Genomic DNA, 18,328 nt, shown 5'->3' with positions numbered 1-18,328 from the left:
TATTTCAGAATTGAACTATGCACAGTGCTAGACTGGAAGAAAATGTAGTGGACAAGGAATACACCATCCTTATCATATGGAGTTTATGATCTAGTGGAATTCACAGAAAGACAAAAAGATGTTTCACACACAGAGCAGGGACTGACATGTATGGGGTGCCCTGGACCCCAAAGGAAGAGTAAAGGTTTGGGAGGTTTGTGTGTGTGTGTGCACATGTCTGCATATGTGCCTGTACACGTACATCTTTATATATATTTTTAACTTTCCTGCCTGGTATTTTCTCAGGATTCAGAATTTATGATGTTGAAATAACTTAAGATCAGAAATCTTGACCCATCATCTAAAACTCCCTTTTTACAAAAGTCACATTCTAAGACATATTTCAAACCTTCCTAACACACCTTCCTAATACAATGGTATTCACCTTTATATACATTGTAATAGGACTATTTTAATCTTGCTGCCACCAACACTAATCACGTTTTTAAAATTCTTTCTTTCTAAGCATAATGTCAGTTCTGCAAAAAGTTTATTTTATGGAAACATCTTGCCATGCACAGGATCTGTCGTATGCACTTTGGGATTAATTTTCAGTTCACAGGTGCATGAAAAATTCAAATACAGATAAATGAGGTACCACCTTCAACGTGTGTAATTTTAAGTAATTGCTCAGTTCCAATTACTGTGTTTTATGTGGGAGACTTACTCAATAAAGTGGCTCGTTATAATAATTACACTATACCTTTCCAGCAGAAATGACATTCATCAAGCCTTGTTCACTGGACCATGATTTGAGGCTTAATGGTCATATGTTTTTATAAATTCTCTCCCACTTAATATCAATCTATTAATATTTTTAAAGTGAGAAAAGAAAAATAAGGCCTCTCAAACTTTTTCCCACTTAGCAACAGAAATGTACTGTTAACAACTCCAAATCAGAAAAGTTAGTTGAATATTTATAACGTTTGTGGTTTTCTTTCTCAAATAAATATTAATGGCTTCATTTTGAAGATCACTAGAGTGAAAGATGGTTCTTTAGATCTAAGCATGGAGCATCCCAAAAGAATCTAATATTCCCTGATAGGTTTGTGGTTACTCCCAGGTGATTGAATAAATTGAATTAATGTTCTGGTTAACTAAAAGTTATGATGGATCCCTGATTTTAAGGATTCAATAAATGTAAAATATAAATCCTATAAACCATCCTGGCTCTAATGGGTTAGAAAGGTCATTGATCTCTTTTCATGCTTCAGCATTGTTATTCTGAAAATCAGTTATGGATATATAGAACAAAGAAAAAAATTGGCTAGTTTAGATTTTGTATTAGGAGTTGAGAGAAGTAAGAGCATGTTATATGTGCAAACCAAATCTTCCAAGTCAAGCAGACAATGTTTTATTACAGTATAGCTTGGAAAATTCTTTTCTTTATACTTCTTTTTTTTAATACTGCTTTTTAAAATACTTTTAAAATACTGTGACATTTTACATAGACATCATGATGTAGTGAAAAGCTGTACAATCCAGAACTCTAATCATAATTCTGCAATTTATTATCTGGGTAACCTTAGACAGCCTAATTTCTATGAACCTCAGATTTCCCATCTGTAAAAAAGAGATAATAATACTACCTATGAAGATTAATTTGAAGATATGTAATATGTAATATAGTATCTCAACACATGATCAAACAGCCGAGGAAATGAATAAGGATTTAGAGGATTTGAAATATACAGTTTACCAGTTTCATGTTATGGCCATTTATACAATTCTTCATTCAATGACTAAAGAATATACATTCTGATTCAAGAACACATGAATGATTTATAGAACATGACCACTTACTACACCACAAAGGAATTCTGAATATAAACCAAATCAGTATCTTAGAGAAGGAGTTATTTGACCAACATAAAATTAGAAACCAAATAGCAACCACAAAAATCACCTACACATTTAAAAATTTTAAAACCACTTCCAAATAACTGAAGGAGTATAGAAGACACCACAATGGAAATAAAAAGTATCTAGAACTGAAAAATAATGAACATAATATATATCAAACTTATGAGAAGTAGCTAAAGGCATTTTTAGAGGAAAAATCATAGCCTTGAATGCATATTTAATAAATGTTGACATTAATCTTCCAAGTATTCAACTCAGGTAATTAGAAAAATATCAACCAACAAAACACTAAAACATCAGGAAGAAAGAGATAATAAAGATAAAAGCAGATTTTTTCTCTGAATTAAACATTTTGCAAATTACATTTGTAATTAAATCTAAATACCTTTTGGTGTGACATGTCTTATTTTCTGTGAACTTTTGTCACTGCTTTATCTTAGCTCGGGCAGATGCATCACTGCAAAATGCCATCCCTTGCTCCATTTCATTAATAATGCTTAACATATGTGTACTTCTTTTGCAAAGGGAAGGTTTTATGAAGCAGTTTATTGATCGCCAGCAACAGGACACTTGCTGCCTCTTAGGAAGCCCATCATAGGGGCTCTATCCTCATGACCTCATCTGAACCTAATTGCCTTCCAAAGGCTCCTCTCCTAATATCATCACACTGGGGTTAGGGCTTCAACATATGAATTTTGGGGGGACACAAACATTCAGTCAATAACACACAGCACTGTAGGGAAGAAGCCAAGGTTAGTTGCAGGGCATCACATGTTTCTGGGAACAGGCAAACACCCTCTTCCCTCTACACTAAAGAAAAATATCCAGGAGACTTCCCTGGCGGTCCACTGCTTAAGACTCCACGCTCCCAATGCAGGGGGCCCAGGTTCGATCCCTGGTCAGGGAACTAAGATCCCACATACCGCATCTAAGCCGTGTGCCACAACTAGAGAAGCCCGCAGCCAAAAATAAATAAATTAATTAAAGAAACAGGAAACATCCAGGAGTGGAATCAAAAATAACAAGAGTGATAAAGGAAAGAGCAGATCCAGATAAAATTGGTAGTGTCAGGGGGAAGTGAAAGCAGAGCCAGGAAATCCCAGAAAGAAAGCTGCCACACTTGATCCCTGTATTCTAACAGAAGAGGAAGCTCTGAAGTTAGGAGAGAAATATTGGAAATGCAGGAAAACAAATTTTGCATGAAAATGAGCAACTGAAAATCATCAAAGTCAAGTTCCCTACAAAAGTTACAAGAAAAAGAGAATCAGGGAGGGAATGCTATCCTATAGACAGGTAAAGAATCAAGCATGTATCTTGCCTTCTCCTTATGAATTGAACTGCTGAGTAACCAAATAATACATGTGGGGAGGTGCCTCATTATAAAAGTAATCCAACTAATAAATGAAAAAGAAATGACAATTTTACAAACTGGGTGAATCAATCATCTAAGCAACGAATATCAGTACTGTTAACATCACAAAAAGAGGGACAACCAGACATGATGCGCATTCAGATCAAACCTGAGTGTGATGAAACTCAGAATCCAGTTGCCAATTTGCAGAAAGTACAGAGGACAGAAGAACATGGTGAACTATACCATGAATGTACACTTAGCAAAACCAGGCTCCAGGAAGCTATGGGTCAAATGGCCCAGGATCTTCAACTGTAAAGGGGAAAAAAAGAGGAACCTGTAGATTAAAACACCTAAAGGCAGTGCCAGAAAATTGGCTCGACCCGTCCATTGCTATGCCCTTCAGCTCCAATGTATTCAACCACAGATAACTCTATGCAAAATGATTTGAAGTTCCAGGGTCTTGAATTCCATGTTCAAGTGCACAATTCTGGGACAATCTTGTAAATTAAAATTTTAAGACTTAAAAAAATCACTTATGTTTTGTTTGAACATTTAAATTTAATGTATTTGTTTTTGATTATTAATTCAGTCACAGAACAGTTATCTTGTGGAGCTGAATGTATCAGGTTTGCAAATATAAAATCACCCAAAGAAAGAGGCTTTTCAACTAATCTTTTATTTTTTTCAATTCAAATGCTATGTAAATATGTCACCCGTACCCTTCTTTTTAAGTCCTGCATTTCTGATAGGTTTATATCCAGAATGAACAGTTACACCTTTCATAAGCTGTAATTCCTTAAGTGCTTTGATCATTATTTCAGGTCCTGTCAGTATCTTCTGGAGCCAGAAGAGGGCACTGCAGAGCAGTGTAGCTGGTACTGTCGGCTGAAAGAACTGCGCAAAGCTTTACTAAAGAAATAGGAGAACTAGATAGTCACTACAGGCCTTCTTTATTTACCAGCAGAAAGAACAGTTTCTAAATACATATCAAGGCTATCAAATACAGGTAGGTAGGTAGATAGATTAGGTAGATAGATAGCTATAGATATCTCCTTTCTTCTTTCAAGAATATCCCAAACCTGAATTGAAGTTATTCTATTACGGTGTTTATTCTTCTGCTTATTCTGTTGTTAGTTACAAAAGCAATTTTCAAGGACTCCTTGGTACAGATTAATAGCATATTCTGTTTTGCCTGGTTCAAGTTTAGGACAAAGGAGATTTGGAAGCCCTTTAGAAACCATGTGCAGTGCAAGAAGTAATTTGGAAACAATACAACACATGTTGTCCCCAGTGTCCACAAAGGTTTTTCCCAACGTGAAGAACACTGTTTTAAGTGTCAGCTGCCCAATTACAGGGGCAGAAGCCGGGTGATTGAGTTCAGACCATCTCCTTACACTAGGGGAAAGACGGCTAAGGCCTGTCTTTGTCCTTTGAAGATGAAGCAAGAGTAGGATCCACAGTTCTCTCCTGAAACTTGCCTTCCCGGGGCCTCTGTAGCCTGGGCCCTTTCATAACTGGTGAGCACTTTCAGCTGAGTCTTCTATCTCCAAAGTGATTCTAAACAATGTTCCTCAGGAGATGTGCTGTCACCTCGGGGAGGTTCAATCAACGCACAAAGTCACTCGTCAGCAGAGGAGAGAAGATGTAAGAAAGTTTCATGATTCGATCATGGTAAACAGCCTTTTGTGTGTTACCCTGAAATTATAATTTCAAAAAGAAAAAAATGACTTCCATTCTAGTTTCCTTATCTACACATTAATTTATTCTCCCAAGAGTTCTAGTGAGTAATGAAACCAGCTCAGTTTTTCATTATTGGAAACAAAAGAGTGTACCACCTCTCCTCACGTGAGGGAAATTGCCAGTGTGTGCAGTGATCCTTCCCTTCATTACAGATTTGCTGTGAAATAGGAAAGTTCTCTTGCTAGTGATGATGCTATGTAGGTTGTCAGCTGTGGTGTGATGACCAGCACTTTCCCAGCTCTGGCAGTATGGCCACATGGGTTGACACTATAGCATTCGTTTATAGGTTTGTTTGCAGATTGGAGCTCTGTGACTTTGTACCTCAAGTTACCCATCTCTTGTTCAAGAGAAACTGGATGTTCTATTTTTTCTGAATACGGAGTTATTCTGTCTCCTGCTTGATTTTCCTCCCTCAACTTTGTTTGAAAGTGTTTCCTCCATTCTCCTTGCTTAAAGGACCGCCTAGCTCAGCACTTGCACAGGTAGTTTGCACCAAGTTAATCTGCCCTGTGCACATTTCCAGCTTTAGTCCTTCACCCACTGCTTCCTTCGCTTGTAGAAATCTTAACTATCCTTCAAGGCCCAATACGACTTCTTCAATCAAGTCTTTGCTAACTATTTGAGACACACCTAGCTCTCCCCGACCCAGAGCCCTGCAGCCCCCCTTATCTTTTCTATGGTGCATAGCACCTAGCATTTTACTCGCTACTGTACCCTGCTTTTTACTGATAATCTCATGACTCTCCAATAGTCACTAAAATCATACTAAGTGCTCAGGAAATCTAGTCTAATCTATTGATCAAAATGAATGGGACATTGTCTAAGTACCTGAGGTCTGCAGCTACACTTCCTAGTTATTGAATCTTCCCAGGCTGGTGTTGTCTCTCTTCTTTCTCTGCCCTTTTCCTGCCCACCCTGGATCCCTGTACACCTGTCACCAATCTTCTGTAACTATCAAGCAGTACAGAGCTGAGTCTGTGGAGTGTATCTTCTGGTTTGTAGCCAGCCTCCAGGATTTTTATTTCTTAGTCCTTTTTCCTGGGTTAATTTCATCGTCGCCAAGGAGGAAGAAACCTTGAAAGTTTGTCTCATTTGTCTCTATGTCTATAGGCAAAACAGTTCTTAAACTCATCATTCAGATTAGTATTGGGTCCCAGAATCAGATGTAATGTGGATTAGACAATATTTTACTAAACGACGGCAATAAGGGTCCAGTAGTCATTGCAACATTAAATTCTTTGGAAACTGAAAACCCTATTCGGATGTAAGGAGACATTACTACCAACGAGCATAGCCAGTGTGTCGCCCCCAAAGCTGTGACACGTGGCCTCACAAGCTTGTTTACAGTTCTATTCAAATAAAAGTAAAGATAGAAATTAAAATTAAACGATAGAATCAATCATGATGAAAAAAATTCATGTGTATTGTTTTCATAGTGGTTTGTTTTGTGTGTGTAATGATTTGTCAGTATATTTCCCCTTTACACTCTTTTTTTATTTTTAACATTTTTATTGGAGTATAATTGCTTTACAGTGGTGTGTTAGTTTCTGCTTTATAACAAAGTGAATCAGCTATACATATACGTATATCCCCATATCTCCTCCCTCTCCCCTTTACATTCTGAAACTAAAGTCACACTCATGATTTTACAGCTTCGCAAGTCTGTCTTCAGCATCAGGGCGAGGAACCTTCTAGAAAAGGAGACCGCAGTCACTAAAATTTTAAGGTAACATCGTTTAACACTGATACATATTTAAATACAAATAGGATTAAGTTAAGCAAAAAGGAGCTTTTTTTAAAATAATGAAGTAATTTTCTGAGTATCAATATATACTTTCTGCTACAGAGTAGGTTTGGGTAACTATGTACTTAAAAATAATGTCAAACACATCATTAACGTCTCTCCTGAAAAAGTAATGTTTTATTAGTGCAATCAGCCATTTTTTCTCTTTCATGCACTTTAACATAAATTATAAGTATAAACATTTACAGAAAGATGAAAATAACTTTTATTTTTACAGATTTTGTCTTTTGTGATCTCTGAAGGACAAATCACAATCTAAGGGAAATATGGTAAAAGGGAAAGCTTTTTAATTATTAAAACTAAATGTATTTAAAATCTATAAGAATCAAAAGCATATCCATTTTAGAATGCTTATAAAATAAGCATAAGCACATAATTTTAATGCTGCTTTCTAAAATCTGCCTTGAAGTGTCAGAAAGGAAAATTAAGCTAGCTACTTAAGGGTATTTTATAAGACTATGTTTTATAAGACTATGTTTTATAAGACTGTGTTTTATGTTTTATAAGACTATGTTTTAATATAAAGTAACATGACCATTATAAAAATGCATAAGTATTTGGAATATAATTTATTCGTTCCTGTATTACATAGACATGTATAAGAAATACACCTAAATATTGGAGCTGGAGGTGGAATGGCTGACAAGGTTAATAGATAAATTCGTAGTAGGAAGCCCTGTCCAAACTGTGCTAAAGGGAAGGAGTTTGATCCTCTTCTACTCCACCTGAGTTATTAAGAGTAGTCATGGAAGCATTTTGCGAGAATTTCTATCACTATAACTTGGATAACTGGAATGAGGAAATAAGGCTAATAGATATGATTTGAGAAACTATTTTGACTTTGTAACACTACCTGAAATTTGTATGCTAGACACAATCCTAACTCATCGAGACAGAATTCTGTGTATTTATTCTTTATGTTGGCTGACGATTCATGCATACAGTTGAGTGTGTGTTGGAGTCCCTTCTATGAGACGAGAATAAATATTTCTGGGGCTTAGATGTTATCACCGAAGAATATGATGAGATGAAACTGAAAGGTCTCATTGAAATAGAGAAAGGAGAGCTTCTAAGCAAATATAACCACCTGTGAACCAACTTCAGTTTGCTTCCAACTGGCTCAATCCTGGCGTTACCATCAGATAACACCACGAGTCTGGCCTCAAACACTACGTGGTCCTCCAGGTTCTTTATCCAGCTGGAATTGTACTAGACACGTTAATGGCACAGTCAGTCCCTAGCGTCTTGAAGACTCTCCCTGCTCACACAAAACAGGTCATGAGCTGGGTGCTGGATTTCTGGTTCACCCCCAGGACCCAGAAACCACCCACGAGGAGATCCTAATATCCAGAGTCTACCTGCCAGATTAGGAATCAAGTGACCTTACTGACCTGCCCAGAATACGTTTCCAGAAGGTGCCCTAGAGGTTCCCAGAGACCTTCAGAGCAGAGGTAGACAGGGACCCTTGGAAGGAGGTGACCCCCATACACCCCCGTTCCTGTGAACTCTTTCTTAAACTTGCCCTTCCACTTTCCCTCTTCCACCACCTTTCCTACCCACCTTCTCCCAGTTTACAAAAGAAAGGTGGTGCTCCCATCCACCCAAAAGAAAGGTGAAGCTCTAGGGTGCACTGGTCTGAGATGTCCAGTCCTCTGGGTGGCCGAACACAGGGGCTGTTCCCACATGGCTTTCCCAGAACGAGGGCCCCATCGGCAGCACGTTATTGTCCATCCAACCGACAGATTTTTGGAAAACTTCCTTCCAAGACTTCATCTGCCTTAGAGTTAGGCCTTAGCAATACATGGATGTCACAGGGACCTGTGTTAACATGTTATTTGAATTGAAAAATAACGATCAGACTTCTGACAGATTCGCTGATTGGTTTGGCAATAAAAACTCACTTCGTGGGTGCGCAGGGTCATAACGTTGAATGGACTGGATGGATGAGACGCCCCAGTATTTTCTCCAAGTTATATTAAAGCACATATACAATAATGCTAGAAAATACATCCTTTACTGCTAATTGACATTATGCGTGGAACATTTAGTTGTTGATTTTTAAAAGTACAGAAGTGGTTTTAAAAAGAGAAAATTTATGAGTACCTGAGCAGAAACAACAACTAAAAAAGAAAAAAAAAAAAGAGAAGAGAAATTAAAAAGAAAAGGAAAACATTTACAGTCACCTGGGGCCAATGGTTCAAATAGCCCTACACAAATTGGAGAGGAAGGAAGGTTTCTAGCACTCTCCCAGGGTCTCCGGGCTCCCACCGACCCTCTCCTCCCCCAGGCCTCCCCCTTCTCTCTGTTAAGGAAGTTCTGCCAGGTGACTTAGAAGCGGAAAGACAAATACTATATGATGTCACTTACACGTGGAATCTAAAAACAAAGTCAAACTGCAAGAAACAGAGAGGAGATTGGGGATTGCCAGAGGCTGGGAGGTAGGAGAGATGAGGGGATGTTGGTCAAAGGATACACGTTTCCAGTTTTAAGTTCTGGAGATCTAATGTCCAGCATGGTGACTGAAGTTAATAATATTGGATTGTACACTTAAAATTTGCTAAGAGAGTAGATCTTGTGTGCTCACCACATACACACACACACACACACACACACACACACACACACCACACACACACACACCACACACACACAAACACAAAAACAGTACAAAACACAGTAACTGAGGAGATGGACGTGTTAATTAACTTTACTGTGGTACTCATTTCACAATATATATGAATATCAAATCGTGTTGTACCCCTTAAATGTACACAATGTTATTTGTCAGTTATACCTCAATAAAGCTTGGGGAGAAGTCACCTCTCCCTTGACCACCTGCATTTTGAAAGGAGGCTTTGAAAGAAGGAAAGAACTTTAAGACCAGGAAGTGCAGACTCGGTATCTTAATAGATAGGGCTGCCTTGATACAAAAGGGAGGTCCGGTGGAGACTTGTTTCTGTCACTCTTGATTTTCCTAAGTGTTTTGTTTTCATAGACTTATAGTCTTTAGTTTCATCTAAGAGGTTCCTCCCCAGGGAGGCATGGAAAGAAGACCCGAGCTGGAACATCTGGGCAAGTCCATCACTGGTGGGCATTAGTCACATATTAGTGTCTTAGAAATAACTTTTTAAAAAATAACAAATATTTGGGGAAAATAATACAAAACACATCCCAGATGTAAGGTATCTGGAGGACTGTTGTATAAACAGGGAAATTATTTAAGTTTAAAGTTTGGAGGAGATGATCTTCAGGGTCCCCCAGGTGTAACACAGGATACTGGACTTAGTGTTAGGAGGCCTGGACCAGCGTCTGGCTCTGCTCTTCTATAACCTTAAGCTACTCACTTATCCGAGCCTCCGTTTTCTCATCTGCCTTTGTGGTGTAGACTGCCCCAAAAGGTCATCTGAATGATCTGTTGATGAAGCAAAGTGAAATGTTGATACTTATGATGTGAGGGAAGCCACCAGTTCAGCAGTCTTAATAATGTCTCAGAAGGGATAGGTCAGGGGTGGATACTCACAAGGTTGGGAGTTTGAGTTTAATTGTTTTTAGTGGGGAGGTCTGGTTGAGATTGGGCAGAATTCTTCAAATAAGAGTTTAGGTCATTTTGCAACATGTACGAATACTGAATCATTATGTTGTATACCTGAAACTAATGTCATATGTCAGTTACACCTCAATTTAAAAAAAAAGAGTTTAGGACTCTTCAGGTAACAAGTAACAATAACAAGTAACAAGTACTTGTTATTATCAACAGGTAACCATTACTATTCGGGGGAGGGCAGCACCCAGGGTGGGGGACAGGAAGAGGTGACACACCTTCATCTCTCCACTGCCTTCAATGCTCTTTCCACCCTCTACAGCATGACAGTTCAGTCATCAGCTATTGAGATGGAGTTTGTACTTCTGATTTTCACTTACCTTCTTGATTTGGGGTGATTCTGAGAAGAGGGAAAATAAATGGTGACTCTGGGCTGCCGTCTCTACTCCAGAAATCTGTTCTATTCTATGCCTTCTGAATTTTTAACCATATATATGTATTACCTTTAAAAAATAAATACAACTAATTTTTAGAAACAGCATTCTTAAAATATTTAGGATTGATGCCTACCTGGGCAGTGTCTTGGCCCAAGTTTTGATGAGAACCAGTTAATCTGACGTAATTGGTTTGTCCAGTTGATGACCTGTTGTCGTCTAGAGAAAGGAAATGGCCCGTTACTCTGTAGCTCGGATGAGTGGATTTTTGGAAAGTTCCTGAAGCTAACAATGAAAGTACTTATGGTTAAGGCCTTAAATTCCTGGACATTCATTTCCTGGAATGAATATTCAAGTCATGTTGATGGAGAGGTCTTGATGCTTAGTATTGATAATTAAGCTGTGGGGTTACCAAGGGTCTCAATTCTCAGGGGACCCACATTTCCAAATATCCATCTTTCATTTGAAACAGGGTCGGCATTATTCCAGCGAAGAGTGTGCTGTATACCTCCCTATGAACAGGAAGTTCAAGTCCACAAATGATTTCTACACATAATCATGTTTAATTTGTATTCTTCTACTTATTTTTTGAAATTACTTGTCTGCTTTGAAAATTGAAATGAACTTCTGGATCTATATGGGAACACTTTTGATGAGAAACACAAGTAGGGCATTTTTACAGAACTTGAGAATAGTGTCACAAGCTTAAACGCAGGTGACTCATTTGGCACTAATGGGCCAGACTTATCTGGAGAGCGTTGTGAGAGAGGATGGCCCACCACCTAAATGATAAAATCCAGGGTTGCTATTAAATTCACTCTTATTTTGACTTCGTCTACACCATTCAGCTCCACTAAAGAAAGCTTCCTTCAAAAGGCAGTGACCTTTACATCACATCAGATGAAATCAAAACAAAGAGCGGTGCGTTTCAAAAGCATCACTCCGTCTACTGAGATTTCTCTAATTTGAGCCCTGAAATTGAACAAAAATACATTATCATTCCTGCTAGGCTGAATACGTAGAGAAATGTCAGAATAAAATAATTAAACCTTTTACATTATTTTAGAAAGTGCCATCCTTCTGTCGTTTGCCACCAGCGTCTCATTAGCTAGGATGGACCTTTATAACCTTTCTGAATGCTCAGTCTGCTGTGATATTTGTATTCTGATATTTGGATTGATGACATAATTTTCCTTGCCACACACTTATTAATAATTTTTTGAATTTAGTTGAATGCTACTTACTATTAAAAAATTAAATATATATATAATGACATATGTTTGGTGAGTTTTTCTCATCATTTTAAGACAGTCATTTTTATTGATTACAAATACATGTATTTCTGGACTGGAATTTTGTGCCCTTCTTGACCCTGACCTACAAAGGGCGCCTCATTCCTGTCCCAGGTCCAGTCACATAGAATATGCTGTGTCAGTGTAGTAGAAATGGAAAGAGGACAGGATTTGCAGCCAGCCACACTTGGCTTTAAGTGCCCTGAGTAGCAGTGACTCTTGGGAAGGCTCAGCTTCTCCATCTGCCAAGTAGGGCTATAGGTGACCTCATAGGAGTTAAGTGAGCATGTGTATCAAGTACTCACTTGGCAACTCAGGGGCCAAACTGAGTTATAATTCTGGCTCCATCACTTCGTGGATGTTTGACATTGGGCAAGTTACTTAATGTCTCTGCACCTCCGTTTTCTCATCTGTTAAATGGGATCTATAAATTTATAACCCCTGCCTTATAGGAGAGGATTCAACGAGTTGGTATCTGTAGGTGATTTTTCATTATTGGCAGTAAGTTAGGGGAGACCCACAGTTGCCCCTGAGAGGCAGGCAATTGACAGTTACCTTTCAAAGCTGATCCTCAAGGGGGTGGTGCAGAATCTCCACTGCTGCCCAGCAGAGGCTAGCTCTGAGGGGCATAAAATGCTTTTGATACGTCAGTGTACTCTTTTTCCAGGTTGATTCTAAGGTTCTTGCTTGCCCAGCTGGAAGCAGTCTATCTGCTGCAGCTTCACACTCAGTTAAGCCTTGCTAGGCTGGCCAACATCTTCGAGGCATCATCAGATCATTTGTTTAAATCATTTGCTGGATAGTTATTGGTGGATATAGTCCCGAACTAACAACATAGATTCCTCAGCCAAGGCTGGCATCCCCGATGGCTGGCGGGAAGTCCCGGGCTTGGAGAACTGGGATCGTCGTAGGGCCCTAAGGGCAGCTGTCAAGTTCTCCATTCCGCTTGGCTGCACCAGGAAGTCAAACAGTCCTATCTCAGAAGCGGGAAGCCTACAGAGGCTTTGGCAGGAAGCCTAGTCAAACAGGTAGAGATCAGCATCTCGCAGGGACAACCAGCAAAGGGAGAGGTGGGGGGGTCACAGGTGTTGGTCAAGTCAAGCCTGATGGACTTGGCGGCTGGAAGAGTGATGGTGAGTGGGATTTAAATCAAGATCATTGGCTAAGAACAGCTGGTGATCAGGGCAGGGGAGCAGCTGAACAGAAGCTGTAACTGCCGTCGTGGGCACCACGGGTAGATCAGTGACTGCTGGGGCTGAGACAAGCATGGCATGATCTTCTGCGTGGGTTGTAATACCTGCCTGGAACTTTCGGTGTGCACATTCCTTTGGCACTCCGTAACTTCGGGGTGGATGAGGGCTTAGCTGGGGGTGGTCCTTCATGGGCTGTAGGCTCAATGAAGGTGTTTCTCTTGGTCCACTGGCCTCTTCGAGGGCCCAGGTCTCCGAGCTCTCTCTCCCCAGGGTCTAGGACAGATGAACTGACATCTGGGCTCTTCTCTGGGATGTGAGCATCTAAGTCATATTCCCCTGGAAGATACAGTGAACCTGATGTTGAAGAGACCGAGGAGATCATAGGAGTTTTCTAGAGGAAGGAATTCAAGTTAAATCCCAAAGATTCCCTCCGAAGGCCACCTGTTCCTGCGCACTTCGTTAGCTGTGTGAGCAGAGGAATTTGAGGAAAGGGGAAAGAGCCTATTCATTCTTATTCTGTCCTCTCTTGTCTAGACCCAAGCTGCCAGTTCTCTGAAGTGGGCAAATTACCAGGGAGTCTAAGAGCGCTTCACAATGCAGAGCACGGGCCTCTTACCCGCTCTGCTTTTTCCCATGGGGCAAGTTCTCCTTTTCAAATGATTGTTTTGTCCATTAGCGCAGCAATTCAGCAATTTTTGATAAGGTCGTGGGAGTTCTCTGCAGCTCTGCATTCTGGGCACGGCTAGCAAGGCATGCGCAGCATCCCCAGAGCCCGGGGCCAGACTTGCCAACTGCCCAGTGAGATGTGCTCCAGCCGTGGGAGGGGATGCACGGGAAGACCCTGAGGACGAGAAGGAGGCTGAGACTGGGTCAAATTTTTATGACCATTGGCAAGAATAACCTGAAGTTTTAAGAAAAGAGAGTATTGGGCATTAATAGGCCATTATTAACTAACTATTACTACTATCTGATTTATTAAATGTTTATTAATATATTTACTGTATTTATAGATATAAATACATAGGTTATTAGTATGAATATATTACTAGTAAATCATTAAATATTAATCAAATATTTAGTTTAAATATTATTGTAAATATTTATCTGTGATTCTATTGAGGCTGCCTAATTGTTGATTTTCCTTATTAAGATTTTTCCGATACTTAAAAACTCTTGTAGATTGTTTGGAAGACCATTTGGAGATACAGAGACTAAGTAGATGGATGGAAATTAAGTGTTTTCAGAGAACAATAAACTGAGACAATAAGATCTGTGGATACATGCATCTGAATAAAACAAAACGGTGAAAGTTTCAAGGAGGCGAAATGTAACTTAATTGAAACAAAATAATTATATTCTTTTTTTTTGCTTTCAACAACCAAACTTCCTTTCCTTGAACTCTAGAAAAAAATTTATTGAGCTACAATTAACATATAACATATATTAGTTTCAGGTGTGCAGCATAATGATTCCCGGGGATTTGTATATATTATGAAATGACACCACAAAGAAGTCTAGTCAACCTCCGTGACCTTACGTAGTAAAATAATACATTCTAAAGATGTTTTCCTAAGTAGTACCTGATTTGTGGTAATCAAAATATATTTCATTGACATAGTATATGATTTGTAGGTTATTTTTAGGTAAGCCCCCAAAGTGATTTAATAGTACTATGAATTAGGAGAGCTGCTATTAAGTTTTACCTAACAAATTCAAGGAGATATTTTGAACAGGTTTTTCTTTTACTATTTTATCATTGAAGGGTAAAGTAGTAAATAATATAGGAGAATACATATCTCTAGAAAAATCAGTTCATACGGTTTATGCAACATTTGGAAAATTTCACTTTTGTTATAATAAAAAGTTCAACCTTTGCATTGTAGTGATGTACAACCTTTGCATTGACAGTGATGTACAACCTTTGCATTGACGTTTTTCTGAGTCCATAGCAGGGTTACTAAATTCGAACCCCAGTGAATGATGTGGGGTTTCAGACATTTGCTGAATTTGGATAGATGCACTAAAGGCATGGATTTCCCATGAGGTCATTTTCTTTTTCACGTATGGTATCTACGTATGATAAGACGTAAGGCTTCTTTCATTTTTCAGTCTACAAGAGGTTCTGGTTGTTGGTGTATTTACATGTCTACGTATGAAAACATTTTCATGAAAAACACAAGATTGGAAGGAACTAATTCACTGTTGCTATTGAAGAGCCGTACTCAGGACTGGGCTGACTCACAAAGGAGCAGGATACTTAACTGGGGTAAAAACGCAGCTATTCCCTCATCGCAGCAAAAGGCCGGTACAGAGGCGCTCACCTATTAGCATCACTGGGTCCCTGCTTTCGAGGATCACGTTGTCACTTACATGGAGGCAGGTAAGAGCCCCTTCCAGGAAACACTCATTATCTCTTCTCTTACCCAGTTCTACAGCCATAGTTTTACATAATTGCCACTAAAGGACTATCTTCCTATTGTCTGTTGATGTGATTACATTATCTTAACCACATCTGATAATACTTGACAAGGTGCAGCTCAAGATTTGAGTAAAATCCTTCAAATTTAGTGTCCTGCAAAGCTACACCGCTGTTCCTTTAGATGGTAATTACGTTTAATACCAGATGGTATCGTCGTGTAATCTAAGTTTTCTATAACGGATGAAAATAATTTGAAGACTCACAGGCCTCTCTCTTTCCTTACAGAAGGTACAGGCTTTTCCCACACCCTCGTTCTGGAACATTAAGAAAGAAAATGTGGAGACGGAGAAGAAAGAAACCGAGGACCCCCTGCTGCTGTTTCTATAAACAACTAGTGGTGTTTAAAGGCTAATAAAGCTCCAAGATCTCTCTTAGAACCATCACCTTTGGGCCAATTTTAAAATATTTTAGATGGAGAAATGTCAAGAAAAATAGAGACAGTTTCTTAAGACATGATTCTCTCCCCTCAACCTCCATAAAAGATTTTATATAAATATATGGCTGTCATATAAGGGGCAATTGAAATTCCACAGCACAAAGGCAATGCAGAGAAGAAGAAAAAAAAAGAGTCAATCTTTCATATGTTTTTTTCAAAGCCTTGGCAAGAAACCAGGGGTAATATTTTTGCAACTGGGAATGTGTGTTTGCTGAAGAATATTCCCACATTTGAATCATCCTCAGGGGTCCTAGGCTTGTTTTACTTTCAAAGGTAGAGAGGGCATCACATTAACCCCAACTGGGAAAAGGAAAATGCCCCACTGTAATTCTCCTCCAGGGAGCAGGGATAAAGGGATTACATATGCCTGCATAATGGAGAATTTCCTCACTCAGACAAGACAAAAGACTTCATTATTTTTCACCAGACACTTGAAGCCTGTGTCTCCCGGTTCCAGAAGCCAAGAAGGCCGACCAAGTTTGTTTAATTTTAAACCGCTAGATGGAGTTTCTAAGAAACCAGCCTTCCAGGACTGGCCATTATGAAGAGATAAAGAGAAGATATTGAAGACCTTCATGCCACGACTCTTAGGGTCTTTCCCCTAAGAGGAGCGAGACCTTCCCTGAAGATCACAGAGTGTGTCTTCGATACCTGAGCTTTGCTTTTTCTCTAGGCAGCAAAGAAATGAACACTTTCTTCCTGAAAACATATTTCTTTGATCCTTATGTAAGACCAAAAGGCATCTAAATCCTCATGAAAAATTTAAAGTGGCAAAATAGAACTTAATTGAACATTCGAGTAATTTTCCTTCTGACTAGGTCTGTTCCTGAGTAGCCTTAACCATGTGTGCATCTCATTTCTTATTGGTGCAGTATGAAAAGTGCCAAATTCCTCAGTTATTTACTGAAATAGTAAATAACTATTTAATAGTTGTATAACTATTAAATATGTACTATTTCAGCTTGGCAGTAGATTCCTGTCAGACAAGGTGCACAGTGACCCTGTTCCCAGTGGCAGATCCAATCTCCTGTTGAAGAAATTGATTTCAGCTCAGCTTCATGCTGGCTTGCAAGTCTCCCTTAATAGCTCTCTCATAGAATATAGCTAAAGATTTATAAACTTCCTACTTGCAAGAAGCAATGTCTGGTTTTTTGTTACCGTTTCAGGGTCTCATCTATTATAGGTGTGCAGCCCGCTTCTTGAGTGGTGTAGTATTCTAACTTGAGATCAAATTAAGATTATTTAACTTCCCCCTTCGAAAGCGTATTTCAGACACGAAAACCTATTTCAAAGGCATGTTTCTGCTTTGTGATTATTTCCGTGCTTCCTGAGCGTGAAGGGATCAAAAAAGAAATGAAGACACTTGATCTTCGCAGAAGATGTCAAGGTTCCTTCGTGGAACAGATGTTTCTTGAGCGCCTACTGTGTACAAGGTGAAGTAATCAGTGACCAAGCAGAGTGTCTTGGAGCTGTTTGGAGCGCGGCATGGGTGAGGAACTGCAGGACCAGTGACAGCGATGTGGGGGTGAGGCTGGAAGGGCAGGTTGGAAGCAGACCCTACAGGACTTTGCAAGTCAAGCTGAGCTTTCGGTCTTCATCTTTCTCTGAAGAGCAGTAGGATGTTGAAGATTTTAAGGCAGTGATGGTAGCTGTATTCGTTATCTATTGCTATGTTGCAAATACTCCACAACTCAGTGATTTACACAGCACGTGGATAACCTCACAGTTTCAGCCAGGAAGCTGGGCCTGGCTTAGTGGGGTCACTGGCTCTGGGTCCTTCCCAAAGCTGCAGGCATTTTGACGGGAATGGGCAGAACGCCCTGCCCAGCTCGCTTGCACGGTTACGGATGAGCTGGTGAGCCTCCTGGGCTGTCAGATGAAGCTTCACTTCCTCAAGGGCTGTTCACGGGAGGGCAGCCTCACCCCTTTAGGAAGGGGGTCCCTCCATAGCACAGCTCCCAACAAGTCAGCCTTCGTCCCCAGAGCAAGCCAGAGACTGCGGAAGATGAAAGCACAATGTCTGGTGACCTCTTCCATCTCTTCTGCCTTATGTTTGTTTAAAGCAAGTCTCCAAGTCCCGCCCACACTAAGGGGCTGCACACGGGCATGGAAACCAGGAGGTGGGGTCATCGGGGGCCATCTGAGAATCACCC

General features: G+C 39.7%; 1 protein-coding gene across 2 annotated transcripts in view; it reads left to right on the top strand.

Moving 5' to 3' along the window:
- The window catches only part of NALCN (sodium leak channel, non-selective), a 280,091-nt gene that overhangs the window by 205,236 nt on the left and 56,527 nt on the right, over nucleotides 1–18,328 (top strand). For both annotated transcript variants that reach the window (XM_059995484.1, XM_059995483.1), the window contains one exon: nucleotides 6,649–6,722. In XM_059995484.1, the coding sequence (XP_059851467.1) occupies nucleotides 6,649–6,722 (74 nt within the window). The remainder of the gene's footprint in view (nucleotides 1–6,648; nucleotides 6,723–18,328) is intronic.

Source organism: Delphinus delphis, chromosome 18 (genome assembly GCF_949987515.2).
Source record: "Delphinus delphis chromosome 18, mDelDel1.2, whole genome shotgun sequence".
In the NCBI taxonomy this organism is placed as follows: Eukaryota; Metazoa; Chordata; class Mammalia; order Artiodactyla; family Delphinidae; genus Delphinus; species Delphinus delphis.
This window is presented reverse-complemented; position numbering and strand designations above follow the sequence as displayed.